The sequence below is a fragment of the Carcharhinus amblyrhynchos genome, chromosome 10 (assembly GCF_965287045.1).
Source record: "Carcharhinus amblyrhynchos chromosome 10, sCarAmb.v2.hapA, whole genome shotgun sequence".
In the NCBI taxonomy this organism is placed as follows: Eukaryota; Metazoa; Chordata; class Chondrichthyes; order Carcharhiniformes; family Carcharhinidae; genus Carcharhinus; species Carcharhinus amblyrhynchos.
The window spans coordinates 70,602,125-70,619,356 of record NC_137333.1 but is presented as its reverse complement, the minus strand read 5'-3'; the positions used below and the strand labels follow the sequence as shown (position 1 = coordinate 70,619,356).

At 39.8% G+C, this 17,232-nt stretch overlaps 1 protein-coding gene across 2 annotated transcripts in view; it reads left to right on the top strand.

Moving 5' to 3' along the window:
- Positions 1-17,232, top strand: part of xpo4 (exportin 4) — an 88,993-nt gene that overhangs the window by 10,987 nt on the left and 60,774 nt on the right. For both annotated transcript variants that reach the window (XM_080197330.1, XM_080197329.1), the window contains exons 4-6: positions 8,987-9,103; positions 11,020-11,173; positions 14,476-14,588. In XM_080197330.1, coding sequence (XP_080053456.1) covers positions 8,987-9,103; positions 11,020-11,173; positions 14,476-14,588 — 384 coding nt within the window. The remainder of the gene's footprint in view (positions 1-8,986; positions 9,104-11,019; positions 11,174-14,475; positions 14,589-17,232) is intronic.

The following is a 17,232-nucleotide window of genomic DNA, read 5'->3' as shown; positions in this document are numbered from 1 at the left end:
TTATCAGATTTATATAAGGTACGTAGATTAAAAAAAAACTGGCTGATTGTACAAGGATTCCCATAGGGAAGACTCAGCATGGGTTCATGAAAGGCAGGTCATGTTTAACTAATTTACTGGAATTCTTTGAGGACATTACAAGTGTGGTGGACAATGGGGAACCTATGGATGTGGTGTATCTGGATTTCCAGAAGGGATTTGATAAAGTGCCGCATCAAAGACTGCTGTATAAGATAAAGATGTGCAGTGTTACGGGTAATGTATTAGCATGGATAGAGGATTGGTTAACTAAGAGAGCAAAGAGTGGAGATAAAAGAGTGTTTTTCTATTTGATTGACAATCTGGTTGACTAGTGGTGTACCTCAGGGATCAGTGCAATTGTTTACAATTTACATAGATGATTTGGAGTTGGGGGCCAAATGTAGTGTGTCAAAATTTGCAGATGACACTAAGATGAGTGGCAGAGCAAAATGTGCAGAGGACACAAAGTCTGCAAAGGGGTATAGATAGTTTAAGTGAATGAGCAAGTGTCTGGCAGATGGAGTACAATGGTGGTAAATGTGAGGTCATCCATTTTGGTAGGAATAACAGCAAAATGGACTATTATTTTAATGGTTAAAAAAAAGATGATGTGGATGTGCCCGCGTTGGACTGGGGTAAACACAGTAAAAAGTCTGACAACACCAGGTTTTAGTCCAACCGATTTATTTGATAGTAAACGCACAAGCTTTCGAGGTTTCCCTCTTCGTCAGGTGAATGGAGAGTTCTGGCCTCGGACAGAGCATATAGAGCACAGACAGTTTACAGATTACTGATTAGAATGCGAATCTTTACACCTAACCTGCTGTTCAAGCCCTAAAGTGGCTGACAATGTGTGTGGAAGGAGCACTGATCACAGGTTAAAGAGATGTGTATTGTCTCCAGACAGCACAGTGAGTGAGGTTTTGCAAACCCAGGCAAGTCACGGGGGTTACAGATAGTGTGACATGAACCCAAGATCCCTGTTGAGACCGTCCTCATGTGTGTGGAACTTGGCTATCAGTCTCTGCTCAGCGACTCTGTGCTGTCGTGTGTCGTGAAGGCCGCCTTGGAGAACGCTTATGTGTTCATTCGACACATCGCTCGACAATCACCAGGCAAGACTGTTCCCTTCCTGTTGGCGAACACTTCAGTGGTCACGGGCATTCAGCCTCTGACCTTCGGGTAAGTGTTCTCCAAGGCGGCCTTCACGACACACGACAGCACAGAGTCGCTGAGCAGAGACTGATAGCCAAGTTCCACACACATGAGGACGGTCTCAACAGGGATCTTGGGTTCATGTCACACTATCTGTAATCCCCGTGACTTGCCTGGGTTTGCAAAACCTCACTCACTGTGCTGTCTGGAGACAATACACATCTCTTTAACCTGTGATCAGTGCTCCTTCCACACACATTGTCAGCCACTTTAGGACTTGAACAGCAGGTTAGGTGTAAAGATTCGCATTCTAATCAGTAATCTGTAAACTGTCTGTGCTTCACATGCTCTGTCCGAGGCCAGAACTCTCCATTCACCTGACGAAGAGGGAAACCTCGAAAGCTTGTGCGTTTACTATCAAATAAATCGGTTGGACTAAAACCTGGTGTTGTCAGACTTTTTACTAAAAAAAAGATTGCAGCTAGTTGCTGTGCAGAGGGACCTGGGTTTCTTTGTGCATGAATCACAAAAAGTTGGTTTGCAGGTGCAGCAATTAAAAAGGCAAATGGAATTTTGTCCTTCATTCCTAGAGGGATGGAGTTTAAAACAGGGATGTTATCGTGCGGCTGTATGAGGTGCTAGTGAGGCCACACCTGGAGTACTTTGTAGTTTTGGTCTCACTTGAGAAAGGGTATACTGGCACTGGAGGGGGTGCAGAGGAGATTCACTAGGTTGATTCTGGAATTGAGAGATTTGGCTTATGAGGAGACACTGAGTCGACTAGGATTATACTCATTGGAATTCTGAAGAATGAGGGGAGATTTTATAGAAACATATAAAATTATGAAGAGACTAGATAAGATAGAAGCAGGGAGGTTGTTTCCACTGGTGAGTGAAACTAGAACTAGGGGGCATGGCCTCAAAATAAAAGGGAGCAGATTTAGGACTGAGTTGAGGAGGAACTTCTTCACCCAAAGGGTTGTGAATCTGTGGAATTCCTGCCCGGTGAAGCAACTGAGGCTACCTCGTTGAGTGTTTTTAAGGCAAAGATAGATAGATTTTTGAACAATAAAGGAATTAAGTGTTATGGTGATTGGGCAGGTAAGTGGAGCTGAGTCCACAAGAAGATCAGCCATGAGCTTATTGAATGGTGGAATAGACTGAAGGAGTCAGATGGCCTACTCATGCTCCTAGTTTTATGTTCTAATGTTCTTATTAGGGGACACAATTAAAATTTTAGGCAAGAGATACAGGGGGGATGTGAGGACAAATGTTTTTATGTAGCGAGTGGACCTGGAACTTACTCCCAATGAAGCTGACAATGGAAGAGATGATCAAAGATTTTAAAAAGGGAATTGGAAAGGAAATAAGCTTGTAGGGGTTTGGGCAGATCATTGGGTACGGATTGTGACTGGATTGCTGTACAGACAGCTGGCATGGTCTTGATAGGCTGAATGCCATCCTGTGTGCCATAATGGCTGTTTGACTTTAAATCTGTTCCTGAAGTCAGACCTGCTTCCCAGAGGTTGTGGTTTTAACTCTGATCCGAGATTGGAGTACATGTTTCTGCAGTCTTTCCACAGAGGAACGTGCTGTGAAACAGCTGCACCAAATGCAAGTTTTAAACTGTAATGGAAAGGAGATTTTTGAGCATTTATCAATGAAACGAATATCAACTACATTTTCACATAAGCACGATAACACGAATATCAGATAATATGAAGTAATTATTTGATGGTGGAAACAATGCCTTTAGAAACAAATTTCCTATTACATCATTGTTAATTGATTTCCATAGTTGCCAGTCATTTTATTAATTGCATTTTCAAACTGATTGACACCTTAACACTAGGAACAAGAATTTCCCCTCAACACTATCATGCCAAAAGTATAAATGTATTTATCAGCATTTATAATACTTTCATACAGCACTTAGGAAATATGCCTGCACCATATTTTCCCACCCACTATTGAAGGCCCTCAGTGTGTCATACCAAAGGATGTGGTCTGATTTTAGAAATGCTAATCACAAAATTAACTCATGTTGGCTTTTACTGATGTTAAAACTTTTAACTTATTATGGGCTCTGCTTTCCAAGTGAAAGTGGCAAAGATTATGAACTGATTATTAATGATGGAAAAATTGTGGCTTAACAATAAGCTTCACAGAATCAGTTGTTTTATGAAGTATTATGTGGCATTGCCCTTGCATCCCATAATAAAATTTAGTTCTGATTCCATGCTGCAAACATATAATGCCAGTGTGTCTTAATGTTCTGTGACTGGGCCTGTATACACTTAAACTCAGCTTAAGCTACCAAGGTCAAGGTATTACTCATGACAGGCATTTCTGAACTGAAATGTTGCAGCTGACCCAACAGCATTACTTCAGCTGTTATGTGCAGCTGTATAAATAGAAACACACTGGTAACATACTTGCAGAGCACAGTGATTAACTAGGTAGGAAGACACACAGCAATTTCCCTCTAGACATTGGCTTCAGAGACATAGCTTTGAACATTAACACTTCTGTGGACCCCACCTTGGCACCATATGGTCTGGGCTTCTAGCCAGTCACTTTGAAGTTGTAACAATGCTGACAATGATCTTGGGATAAATCTACAGGGGGAGAGGAAGCATTGAGATTAATGCAAAATTGACATTCCAAGAATGCATCAGTTTCTCCCTCGAATTATTGCATGAGTAATGCATGATTTTGCAAATTGTGTGGGCAACATTAAAGCTGCAAGAAAGCCCTTTCAATCTTCTTGTATTCAGCTGCATTATCTTTATAATTTACTGAGAAGGAACAATTTAAAACCTTGTTTGTGAAAAATTGAACCCCGTGATCAAAATACAGGTGAATTTACTTTTGTAGACTGGTATTCATTACTGCAAATGCTTTTTTAACATGATCCAAAGCCCCCTTTGCTTCAGCTGTTGTTTTTACCAGCGTAGTGCACACTTATGTGCCAAGTGTTTTCAGATCTTCTGCCTCTAGTCACCTCTGCATCCCATTCTTCCTCTGTTCTATTTCAGTAGTAGAACCTTCAGCTGTCTTGTCCTGACATTATAAAACTCTTTTTCTAAATCAAGCTGCCTTGCCAATATTTGAAAGATCTTCACGAAACCTATCTTTTGGCGTTGCCTGATTACTTGCAGTTTTACTTGTATTCAACATCTTGGGGCACTTACGACATTAAAGACACTAATACAAATAATTAATTTCATATTGACTTACTGTTCCTGTCTATGATTGAGGTATAGCTTTTGACACAGTAGGTCACAGTATTCTCATCCAGTGTCTCTTCTTCATTGTCTAGCTTTGATTCTGTTGCTAACATATTCAGATATAGTTAGGTGCAGTCCAGCCTTGCATCATTATCTCTGTTTCCTCCATCCACCCCCCCCCCCCGATTCCCCTTGCAGGATTAACCGTTGCTCCCTCCCTTCTCTTCATTCTCTTCATTGCCATCCTATCCCTTGAAGGTATCGTTAAAAAGCTGAGGTATGCCATCTCTATCACCTCTTTAGCTCCCTCCACTACTGTAGTGATGTTGGATTGTCCGTCTACATCAATTTTAGATGAGCAACAGTTACTGCATTGGAAAGATCAAAAGCTGTCATCTTCAGTCCAGTTATAAACTCTGTACCCTCAACATGGATTCCTTTACCCTCCTTTACTGACCTCCATGTCTGCTTCTTTACAAAAATGGCTTACTTCCTCCTCTTGATATCGTTCACCCCTGCCTGTATCAAGTTCATCTAGCCTCCAGACTATTATTTCAATGCTGTCATGGGTGCCCTGTCATCCTTCACCATTCATTAACTGCTACTGATCCAAATTTGTGGCTGTGTACCAATTCCCTGTACCTATCATCCCTATTCTCGCAGATCTGTTTTGGCTCCCAATCCCAAATGCTTCAGATTTAAATCCTTCCATGGTTTATGTCTTCAAGCCACTCCATCTTTTCAGTCTTCTGCAGACTTTGCATTCCTTTCACTCTGCCCCTTTACATACCCCAACTCCCCCACCCCTTGCCCCCAACCTCTGTATATCCATTGATAGTTGTTCCTTTAACATTTAAGGCCGTATTGGTTCTCAGGATACCTCCCTAAACTTCACCACCTCCTTCCTTAAAGTACTCTTTGATAAAGCTTTTGATCATCTCTCCTAATATTTTTTAACTTTTATTTACCATTGTCTGATTAATCTTTGAAGTGCCCTAGGATACTTTTCAACAATAAAGGCTCATTGTAAATGAGAATTGTTGGTTTCTAACAACTTGGATTAAATAATGGAGAGACGATGGCCTAGTGATATTATCCGTTAACTATTAATCCAGAAACTCAGCTAACATTCTGAGGACCTGGGTTCGAATCTCCCCATGGCAGATGATTATTTACCCCAGGATTCTCTGGGAGGCAAGAGAAGTGATTGCAGAGCCTCTGGCTCTGATCTTCAGGTCGTCGTTGGCCTCTGGTATCCGGATGGGATTTACCCCAGGATTCTCTGGGAGGCAAGAGAAGTGATTGCAGAGCCTCTGGCTCTGATCTTCAGGTCGTCGTTGGCCTCTGGTATAGTACCAGATGATTGGAGGTTAGCGAATGTTGTCCCATTGTTTAAGAAGGGGAACAGAGACTTCCCTGGGAATTATAGACCGGTGAGTCTCACTTCTGTTGTGGGCAAGGTTTTGGAAAAAATTATTAGGGATAGGATTTATAGTTATTTGGAGAGTAATGAGTTGATTGGAGATAGTCAGCATGGTTTTGTGGCAGGTAGGTCGTGCCTTACTAACCTTATTGAGTTTTTTGAGAAAGTGACCAAAGAGGTGGATGGGGGTAAGGCAGTGGACGTGGTGTATGTGGATTTTAGTAAGGCGTTTGATAAGGTTCACCATGGTAGGCTTCTGCACAAAATGCAGATGTATGGGATTGGGGGTGATCTAAGGAACTGGATTAGGAATTGGCTAGCGGATAGGAGACAGAGGGTAGTGGTTGACGGTAAATATTCATCATGGAGTTCGGTTACAAGTGGTGTGCCTCAGGGATCTGTGTTGGGGCCACTGCTGTTTGTGATTTTTATTAATGATCTGGATGAGGGTATAGTTGGGTGGATCAGTAAATTTGCTGATGACACCAAAGTCGGAGGTGTGGTAGATAGTGAGGAAGGGTGTCATAGTTTGCAGGAAGACTTAGACAGGTTGCAGAGCTGGGCCGAGAGGTGGCGGATGGAGTTTAATGCAGAGAAATGTGAGGTAATTCACTTTGGTAGGAATAACAGATGTGTTGAGTATAGGGCTAACGGGAAGACTTTGAATAGTGTGGAGGAGCAGAGGGATCTAGGTGTATGTGTACATAGATCCCTGAAAGTTGGGAATCAAGTAGATAAGGTTGTTAAGAAGGCATACAGTGTCTTGGCGTTTATTGGTAGGGGGATTGAATTTAGGAGTCGTAGCGTTATGTTGCAACTGTACACAACTCTGGTGCGGCCGCACTTGGAGTATTGTGTGCAGTTCTGGTCCCCACATTACAGGAAGGATGTGGAGGCTTTGGAGAGGGTGCAGAGGAGGTTTACCAGGATGTTGCCTGGTATGGAGGGGAGATCCTATGAGGAGAGGCTGAGGGATTTGGGGTTGTTTTCGCTGGAAAGAAGGCGGCTAAGAGGGGATCTTATTGAAACATATAAGATGATTAGCGGTTTAGATAGGGTGGATAGTGATAGCCTTTTTCCTCTGATGGAAAAATCTAGCACGAGGGGGCATGGCTTTAAACTAAGGGGGGGTAGTTATAGGACAGATGTCAGGGGTAGGTTCTTTACCCAGAGGGTGGTGAGGGATTGGAATGCCCTGCCTGCTGCAGTTGTAAATGCGCCTAGTTTGGGGGCGTTTAAGAGGTCTGTGGACAGGTTTATGGACGAAAAGGGTTTGGTTTAGGTTAGTGGGTCATTGTTGTTCTTTTTTAACTGGTCGGCGCAACATCGTGGGCCGAAGGGCCTGTTCTGCGCTGTAATGTTCTATGTTCTATGTTCTATGATGGAATTTAAATTCAATAAAAAAAAAATCTGGAAATAAGAATCTACTGATGACCATGAAATCATTGTCAATTGTCGGAAAAACCCACCTGGTTCACTAATGTCAGTTTAGGGAAAGAAATCTGCCATCCTTACCTGGTATGGCCGACGTGACCCCAGAGCTACAGAAATGTGATCGACTCTCAACTGCCCTCCAAGGGTAACTAGGGATGGGCAATAAATACTGGCCAGCAGGAACACCCACGTCCCAAAAATGAATTTAATAATAAATGATTTATAAACTGTTTGACTAATGGGATTTCACAATGGAAATGAGTTCTACCTTGCTCCAGTGTCCATCCGTGCACATTTCTAGCAGGGCACTCTTGATAGCAGTTAAGAGTTGGAAACCTGTTTCACTTTTTCCTCTAAAGTCTGGGACTGTGATATCAGTTACAATGTTTCAACTGCCATGCCAGCTGATGTCTATGGAATTAACTTATGCTGTGCGTTTCTGTAGTCAGTTATTGATTAGATAACCTTAGTAAGCGTTTTGGAAGTGTTTCTTCTTGTAACCTTCATGCCCAAACTTATTAAATAACTCAACCCTGTGTGCTGTACATGTCTGATTCTATTTCAACTGGGCTCAGATGGGTACATACTCACTTCTGTGGTTGAAATCCTGGTCTGGGCTTGCATTGATAATTTAAGTGATACTCCAATGTTGTGCTACCTGAGTTGGTATTGTCTTCCAGATGGACGTCAAAGCAGTTATTAACGTGATGTTCAAGATACAATGTTGTGTTAAATAATCTGATCTTCTTCCAGTGTTCTGATAACGTTCCTTCCTCTAGCTATCAACATGAATACAAAATGAATCACTGTGTAATATGACTACCATGCTTAGCTGCATAAATATAATGTCTCCGCCTGAGATGTATACATTTTACTTGCCAATTTCCACTATTTGATTCTTATAGATGAAACACAGAATATCAATCAGAGTATATCAGTTCTGATCACGTCCATTTTATTGAACATCTGACCTAATGTTAAATAACATGTTATCTTTAACCATAATAAATTTATTTAACCCATTCCTGCAATTTTTCTCCAGTGCAGTTACATATTTTGAGTGTAATCATATTGTAAAAAATGCATATCAACTAAGTGTTTATATGCAAATTTACTCTCAACGAATAATTTAAATTGGTAGCTTTTAATTAACCTAATTAAAGAGCCAAACTTCCAAAAGTGGGTTAAGGGCTACGCTCCCACTATAAAGCAACTGCATGTTATTTTTTCCAAGCAAATATGTTCTATAAAGGTAGCACTCCTTGTGACTTTCTCTTTGTGTTGCCTAAATAGGGCTGAAAGATGTAATTTATGTAAAAACTTGGCTCTCAGTAAGTTGTTCTAACTTTTTCTAGAAGGTAGATGGCACTATGACACTGTTCTCTATGGTACCCCCTGCCTGGAGGTCAGGAAAAGTTACAACTATCACCTGTTCCTGCCTCTGGCATTTCATTCTAGCTGTTATAGGTCCTTCCCACATCTTGACCCTTCTCTTCCTGCCCCTTGCCCCTTTCTCTTTTAATCCTTTTCTGAGCATTATTGCTTTCAATTTCCAACAACCATCTCTAACCTCACTGCCTTTCCCCCTTTCATTCAGGTTCTTGGGGCGTCGATGATGATACTACCAAAAGGGCACTATTGCAGTGCTTGTTGTCTGTGTAGTTTTTTTTACGTTGTAACTACTGCCGTTCAAATTTTAATATTATTTGAATTTATCTTGCAGCAGACATTGGCTTGTTCAATCCTAACAGCATTATTAAGCGAGTTCTCAAGTTCCACTAAAACCAGCAATATTGGCCTCAGTATGGAGTTCCATGGAAGTTGCAAAAGAATATTTCAGGTAAAGTTTGTATGCCAATATGCATCTTCAAAAAGTTAAATATACTGGGAAATAATTAAACTAAACATCTCAGTGGATAAACCTTAATGTCTGACCATCTTTGAGTGGACCATTATTTGAGTTGAGGTCTGAAACTTGTAATGAATATGCTTGAATACTTAATATTCATTTAAAATTTTAAAGCATTGCATTTCGATGCTTTTTGCCATCTAGCACTAATTACAAGACCATCACTCGACCAGGGTACAAGGTGCGCTTATCTCCTGAATTTGTGATTTTATTTTTGATTTGACTTATTATTGTCACATGTATAGTGTACAGTGAAAAGCATTTCCATACATAGAGAAGGAAAGGAGAGGGATGTAGTGTTACAGTCATAGCTATGATGTAGAGAAAGATCAATTTAATGCAAGATAGGTCCACTCAGAAGTCTGATGGCAGCAGGGAAGAAGCTGTCCTTGAGTCAGTTGATTTTGTGACCTCAGACTTTTGTATCTTTTTTCCAACGGAAGAAGGTGGAAGAGGGATGTGTCCTGGGTACGTGGGGTCCTTGATTATGCTGGCTGCTTTTCCGAGGCAGCATAAATGTAGACAGAGTCAATGGATGGGAGGCTGGTTTGCATGATGGCCTTGGCTTCATTCATGACTCTTCGTAGTTTCTTGCGGTCTTGGACAGAGTAGGAGCCATACCAAGCTGTCATACAATCAGAAAGAATGCTTTAATGGGAATCTGTAAAAGTTGGTGAGAGTTTTCATGTTGTCATAACCAATGCTGGCATATCTGGAAGTTGCTGCAACCGTGACAGAAAAACAGTAAGCCAGGCCTGAGAAGGAACTAAATGTTTTGAATTAACTAGTGGGAAACTAAATAAAGGTTAGGAGCAGCTGGAGTGACCTTGGTTATTTTATCCTCTGATAGTTTTGAAATATGAACATATGCAGAACCCCAAATGGGAGAATGCCATTCCACCTATTGTTTCTATGTTTCTGGCACGGTTTGCTATTGGAGTTGCCTATAGTAATCACATTTTCCTGCCCTTTCCTGTATCTTTTATATTCTATTTGTAGAATAATCATACGCTCCAATATAGTTTTGTAATTTTTTTTCACTTTTCATAATATTTGTAGCACACCTCAGAGAATTATCGACTTTCCACCTCCTTCCCAATTATCTAGCTTGTTTTTGGAACTTTCATTTGGAGTATTACATGTTCTTATTGTTGATTTTTTTTTGAGGGGTATAAATCTATAGTACCAGTTACCCTCTGATCATTGTTTATTCTTGAGCATTGTGCTGAAGTGTCAGAAGATTTTGTGAACCCTGTTTAACCACAGACTGCATTACTGGAGGACCTAATCCCATTTCAATCAGGAACAAGGAACCTGCCTACATTTTCACTCCTGACCTAAGGACGCACCACAGCAATGACCCTGCTTTTGTTCTGGCTAAAATCAGCTGATTCAGCACAAACCAGGGATAGTTAATGTATTTGGCTGATCAATATAGCTCATTCTCTTGGTGAATTAGGTTATTTTTCTTTCAATGACAGCTGATATGTAATTCACCAAAAACTACAATGCTGTCTGTATAATGCTGCCTATTGCCTAACTGAGAAAGAAATGAGAGAGAGGAAAGCAGGAAATGCTTGCAGGCTATAATATTGCATTGCACTTCAGTTTGCAGCTACTGTTTCAATTGTTTTCTAATGATGTGCAATAATTTTCATCGTTGTTTTTTTACATTTTCTGAAAAATATACATAGGAATATGCAGATAAATAGAAACAGTCACCATAATAGAAAGCTTTTAAACCTAGCTTTAAAAAAATCACAAAGTTGGAATCAAAGTACTTATTGGTAATGAATTTAACTAGATCACGTGTGTGTTTATTTTTGTTCTTGTTACTGAAAATATAGGAAGATGACCTTCGCCAAATATTTGTTTTGACGGTTGAGGTGCTTCAGGAATTCAGCCGACGGGAAAACCTCAGTGCTCAGATGTCTTCTGTATTTCAGCGTTACCTTGCACTAGCTAATCAAGTCTTGAGCTGGAACTTTCTACCACCGAATTATATCCTTTTTTAAGTTTAATTTTTATCTTTTGTGTACGGGGATATGGTGTGTTTATTTGTTTGTTTTGTGACTGGAGGGATGATGAAGATTGGCTGCGTTTTAGAGAATCTTTTGAAAAATCAATTTTGGTTGAAGTGAAGTTCACTTTCATACCTCCATTAACCTAGAGATAAATACACCATATTTAAGCAACATGCACCACAAAGTTCCCAAGTAAAACTTCAGGGCTATTAGATTATAGCAGCCAAAGTGGCAGATAGGTCAGTGCTCCCTGGGCTGGAGAAGGGTAAATGATCTGGAGTTGCCACTCCAGATTAATGATCTTCTGGTGGAATTTTTTGTGTGTGGGTTAATTGGGTGAGAACAGGATTGGATTTCACTGTCATGGCCTCCACCCAAAATCAAATAAGCAGCCAATACTCAAATCTGAAAAAACAGTCTTAGATGGAGGGCAGTCTATGCCCTGTGGAGCAGTACCAAGCAAGGAATCTATCTTTCGGAACAGAACAAAAATAGGAGAAAGCATTATAAATTCAATGAGTTGGCATTTTTTAAATTAACCATTAATGCCAGTTGATTTATAATGATTATAAAAAAACCTATATAACAAGGATTGAAAATTGCTTGACTCTTGTGTGTACAGTCAAAATGGATTGCTATAAAATGTTGGATTTACAAAGTATGTGGAAGTTCTTATTATGGTAGAGAAAAATGCTGTCAAACCTCACGTTGGATTGCATTATTACAGGCAGAATGTTATGGTATTTCTGTTAATATTTACTCTGATCATTTATCTCTAAACAACTAGCTATCACCAATTCTTTGGGAGTTGTTGTGAACTAAATAGCTTAATAATCCTATGGTGCCAATATTGTCATCAGTACATTAGTATGAATTGTCTTACTAAAAATAACAGGATGTGACTGCTAAATATTGCGGCTGGTTAAAATAGTGCCAATAAATCTAACTGCTTTGAGGCGATCACAAGTTGTTCACTGTAGTTCTGATCATTTGAGGCAAGTTAACATGCTAAGATTTGATAATTTTGCCTTTAATTCTAGTTGATGGAATTTCTGTAATTTAGTGTTTTTGACTTCATTATGTTGAGGAAACTTTTTTGTCTGTTTTAACAAACTGAAAAATCAATGACTTGCACGTGAGCAGCTGTCTAAAGTGATCATGGAGAAATTTTATAGCTTTATTACATCCCAGACATCCTAAGTGACCTTTGTTATACTTTGAACAGTTGATATTAAAGTTAAGTATTGGCTGTATGGATCCAACTTTCATTTTAGACCACTTAATTAGAGCTTTGAAAAACTATCTGTAATTCTTGTACTGATATTTTTGAGATGAGGGCTTTTGTTTTAACTTGAATTCACTTGAATGCAGATATTTGTGGTATAACGTTATAGCTTGAACTATAATTGTAAAATAATTGCATGCCAAATGTTGGTGTAACTTGTGACTTAAAAGGGTGCAAAACTATTGCTATTTAAATTGCTACCTGCATTCTTGGCTAAGTGAGAGCATAGATTTTGACAGAGCACAATAAAATCTATGGAATGCCTCCCAAGTCAGAAGAGCCAAACAATGCATGAGTGCAGCAGCCCAAGCTATATATAGGTGTTCCTTTCAAGTAGGATGCTTTTCAGCTGTGCTGATATTATTATGTGCACTTCACAGTTTTCTCTAAACGTATAAAGTAATTATCACGTAACTTCAGCCAGAGGTAAAATTTGCCAGACTTCCAGCAGCAATAGTCGAGCGATATTGTCAATAGGTATGTAGGACTTTTACTTTAAGATTTCCCATCAAAAAATAAGTTTAACTTCAGAGATTAATGTCTGATCCATTTGGAATAGCATGTTAAAATCAATTTTAGTATTCACAAAAGAAACCTAGTTAAATCTTCTGTTTTACTGTGCCCGGAAGCAATTTTACATTGTCAGTCATGTTGAGTAACTATTAGAGGAACTAAAGTTTTAATGTGAAATTATGTTGGTCATTTGCCAGTCTGTTTTGTTTTATAAAACATTGGGTTTTATTTTTAAGTCAGCTATAAATAATGGCAACAAGACAGTGTAATCTGCCTGTTCTTCTTGTCACTATGTCTGTAGTGTGTGTGTTGTTTTTAATACTCAAATGAAAATCTAAATTGTACAAGCACATCTCTTGAAATTCCATATGTGTAATTTTGTGTGATGCATGTTTGAAGTCTCTGCCTTCTGTAACAACCAAAATACATTTTTAAGAGTTTTGTATTTTGATTGCAAACAATCACATTTAAATCCAAGGTCGATCCAAAAAATATCTTTCAAGAAGGATTCATTAAAGCTGGCATTTTATGCTCCTTGAAATTATCACCGAAAAATCATTTATGTTGAATCTCTTCATGCTTTTTTTTTTAAAAACGCTTTTCTTTATATAGTGCTTTTCAAATTTCGGACATCCCAGTGTTTCACAGACAATGAAGTATTTTTGAACTGTAGGCATATTTTTCTAATGTGGCAAAACATGGCAATCATTGTACACAGCACGGTCCCCAACACAGCAATGAGATAAATAAATAAGATAATTTGTTACTAATGATGATTCCAGGGTTAAGTGATAGCGAAGAACTGTCCTACACAACTTAGCATAATGTCATGAGAATTCACCCATCCACCTAAAAGGGTACATGGAAGGGACGTCAGTGTAATATTTAATAAGAAAGTCTGCATCTCTGACAATACAGCATACCCTCAGTGTTGCACTGTTATTATTCATCTTGATTATGTGCTCAAGGCTCTGGAATGGAGCTTGAACCCATGACCTCTGACTCAGGCAAGAGTACTACCACTGAGCCAAGACTGACAACTGTTGTATGTACATGTTCAGTATCAAAAGAGTGCCACAGACTGATGACTACAGTATGTCATTAATAAGTAAATGTTTAACCTCTGTGAATTTTAAAAATGGTAATCTGCCAATAATTGGGAAAAAAGTTGTACTATCACAGTGCCTGTTGTCACCACTGCCACCCACTTTACCATTTCAGATATTGTGGTTATTCATGTGATCATATCACAATGGAATGCCACATGATTGTAATCAAACTTTTATCTTGCGACCATTCATGGGTCTTGTTTCTGAACAGTTAAATGCTTTTATTGCTTGGCCTCATGCTGCAGTTATTCCATGTATTTAACATGGCTTAAAGTTTATTTCCATTACATTCTCCCTCTGAACTCATGTTAGTTGTAGCTAAGAAGTATTTTCCCCAGTAATGCTCCTCTATTGACCTTGACTCTAGATAACTGGGCAGGCATTATATAGCTATGTTTGAATCCTCCCAAAATGTGATGTTAAAGCCAACAGAATCCTGGCGAGAGACACTTCTAGACAGCAGAGTTATGGATCTCTTTTTTACAGTAAGTAGTGTTCCAAATTTATATTCGGATATTGGGTTAAAGATCAGGAGAAGCTGTTTCATTGTAACTTCTGCATTTTTCAGCTGTTGAATGTGTTACATTAGTGTAGGTCATCTCTTCCTATTTCCTTTGGAAATTATTGTTTAAATATTTTGCAAGAAATTATAATACTACAAGGAATGCTTTTATTTATCTATTCGTTCTAGAAGATGCATCATTGATGATACTGGGTGGCATACACTAAGATAATTGTGGCTGTGAATGATAGATTGGTGTTAATTTTGTACCACAACTTACTTAGTAAGAAAACAGATCAGTGTCAATCCTATAACCTTTACTATAATTACTTTTCATTTGTATAGTGCAATAATGTCAAATATTAGAAGCTGTAGCTTTCTCTTACACTTGAAGTGCTGCACTGTTAATTCCCAAATTTTACAAAGCTGTTTAAAATCAACTGAGAAACAGGCATTTGGTTGAAATAACACTCACTTTTAAGATTACACTGGTCCCTTTTTCCACTCCAAATGCTTCACTATTTCATAATTGCTGCTCCATCACGTGAATATCTTCCAGAATTACTTAATTTACTGCAAAACATAACTACCAAGAGTGTTTCAGGGGCAGAATAAATCAGAGATGATCAGAATGTCCAGAAATTGTGTTTCCGTGTAGTATTTTATCAGAAATATACATCCCAAGAACTCCTGCTGCAACTGTGTGTCATCCATCCATGGATATTTTATCTTTACATTCCACTATTAATATCACTTTTGATTATTAGATTTAAATCTGAATTCAAAAATTGCTTCATGTCTTCAGTTAGTGTTAGTCAGAAAAATATTTTGGAAGTCACCCATTTGTGCTACATCTGTATGATAAATACTTCTAGTCATAGAGTCACTTGTAGCTCAGGAGAAATCTATGCAAGCTCTCTGAAGAGCAAGCCAGTCCCTTTTCTCTTTTCTGTGCCCTCAGTTGGTCTTAAGAACATAAGAAATAGGAGCAGGAGTAGGCCATCTAGCCCCTCGAGCCTGCCCCGCCATTCAATAAGATCATGGCTGATCTGTTGTGGCTCAGTTCCACATTCCCACCCTCTCCCCATAACCCTTAATCCCCTTGCCTGTCAAAAACCCATCAACCCGCGTCTTAAAAATATTGAGCGAGGCAGCCTCCACCACTTCAACGGGCAGAGAATTCCAGAGATTCACCACCCTTTGAGTGAAGAAGTTCCTCCTCAACTCTGTTCTAAACCGCCCCCCCTTTATCCTGAGGCTGTGCCCCCTAGTCCTACTGTCCTTTCTGAGCAGGAAGAGCCTCTCCACCTTTATCCTATCCATCCCATTCATCATCTTATATGTCTCAATGAGATCTCCCCTCATTCTTCTAAACTCTAACAAGTACAAGCCTAGTTTATTCAGCCTCTCCTCATAGTTCAACCCCCTCAACTCTGGAATCAGCCTAGTAAACCTCCTCTGCACTCCCTCCAAGGCCAAAATATCCTTGCGTACGTGCGGCGACCAAAACTGCACACAGTACTCCAGCTGCGGCCTCACCAGTGCCCTATACAGCTGCAGCAAGACCTCCCTACTTTTATATTCAATCCCCCTCGCTATGAAGGCCAGCATCCCATTTGCCTTCCTGACCACCTGCTGCACCTGCAGGCTGGGTTTTTGCGACTCATGCACAAGGACCCCGAGGTCCTTGTGCATGAGTCTTTAAATTTACTTACTTCAAGTGGGCATCCAGTTTCCTTTTGAAATTAATGATTGTCTCAGGGAATTGCTGCTTGCTGCATAAAAATGTTCTTCCTCATATCTACCCTGCACCTCTTGCTTAAAACCTTAGATCTGTGTCCTACTAGTTTTTGTGCCAACAACTGATGGGAACAGCTTTTCTTGTCTACCTCATCTAAAATTATCATAATCTTGTATATTTCTATCATTTTCCCTCAATTTCCTTTGCTCTAAGAGCAGTCCTAGCTTCTCCCAGCCTGACCTTGTAGCTAAAGACCCCATCCTTGGAATCACTCTGGTAAATTTCCTCTGCACCCTCTCAAGGATCTTTGCATTTTCCTAATGTCTGACTCTCAGAATTGGATGCAATACTCCAGTTGAGACCTATTGAGAGTTTTGTAAAGATTCAGGCCAACATTCCTGCTTTTGTATTCAATACATCTATTTATGAAGGCCATGGTCCCTATTAATATCCTGGGAAGGAGTGGAAGAGCAGGTCAGGGGCTAAGAATCTTGCATGGAGCAACTCACTTCCTTGCTCACCAAAGCCTATCCACCATCTCCAACGCACAGGTCAGGATTGTGATGGAATACCCTCCACTTGCATAGATGAGTGCAGCATCAACAGTGCTTGAAATCATCCAGGACAAAGCAGCCTGCTTGATTGGCTCCCCATCCACAAAGATTCACTCCCACAACTGACGCACAATAGTGCAGTGCGTGCCATGCCCTGCAGAAACTCACCAAGTTTCCTTAGACAGTACCTTCCTAATCCACTACCATACCATCTACAAGGACAAGGATGGAAAACACCACCTGGAAGTTCCCCTCCAACCTGCTCGCCCTCCTGGCTTGGTAACATAGCACCATTCGTTCACTGTCACTGAGTTGGAATTCTGGAATTTCTT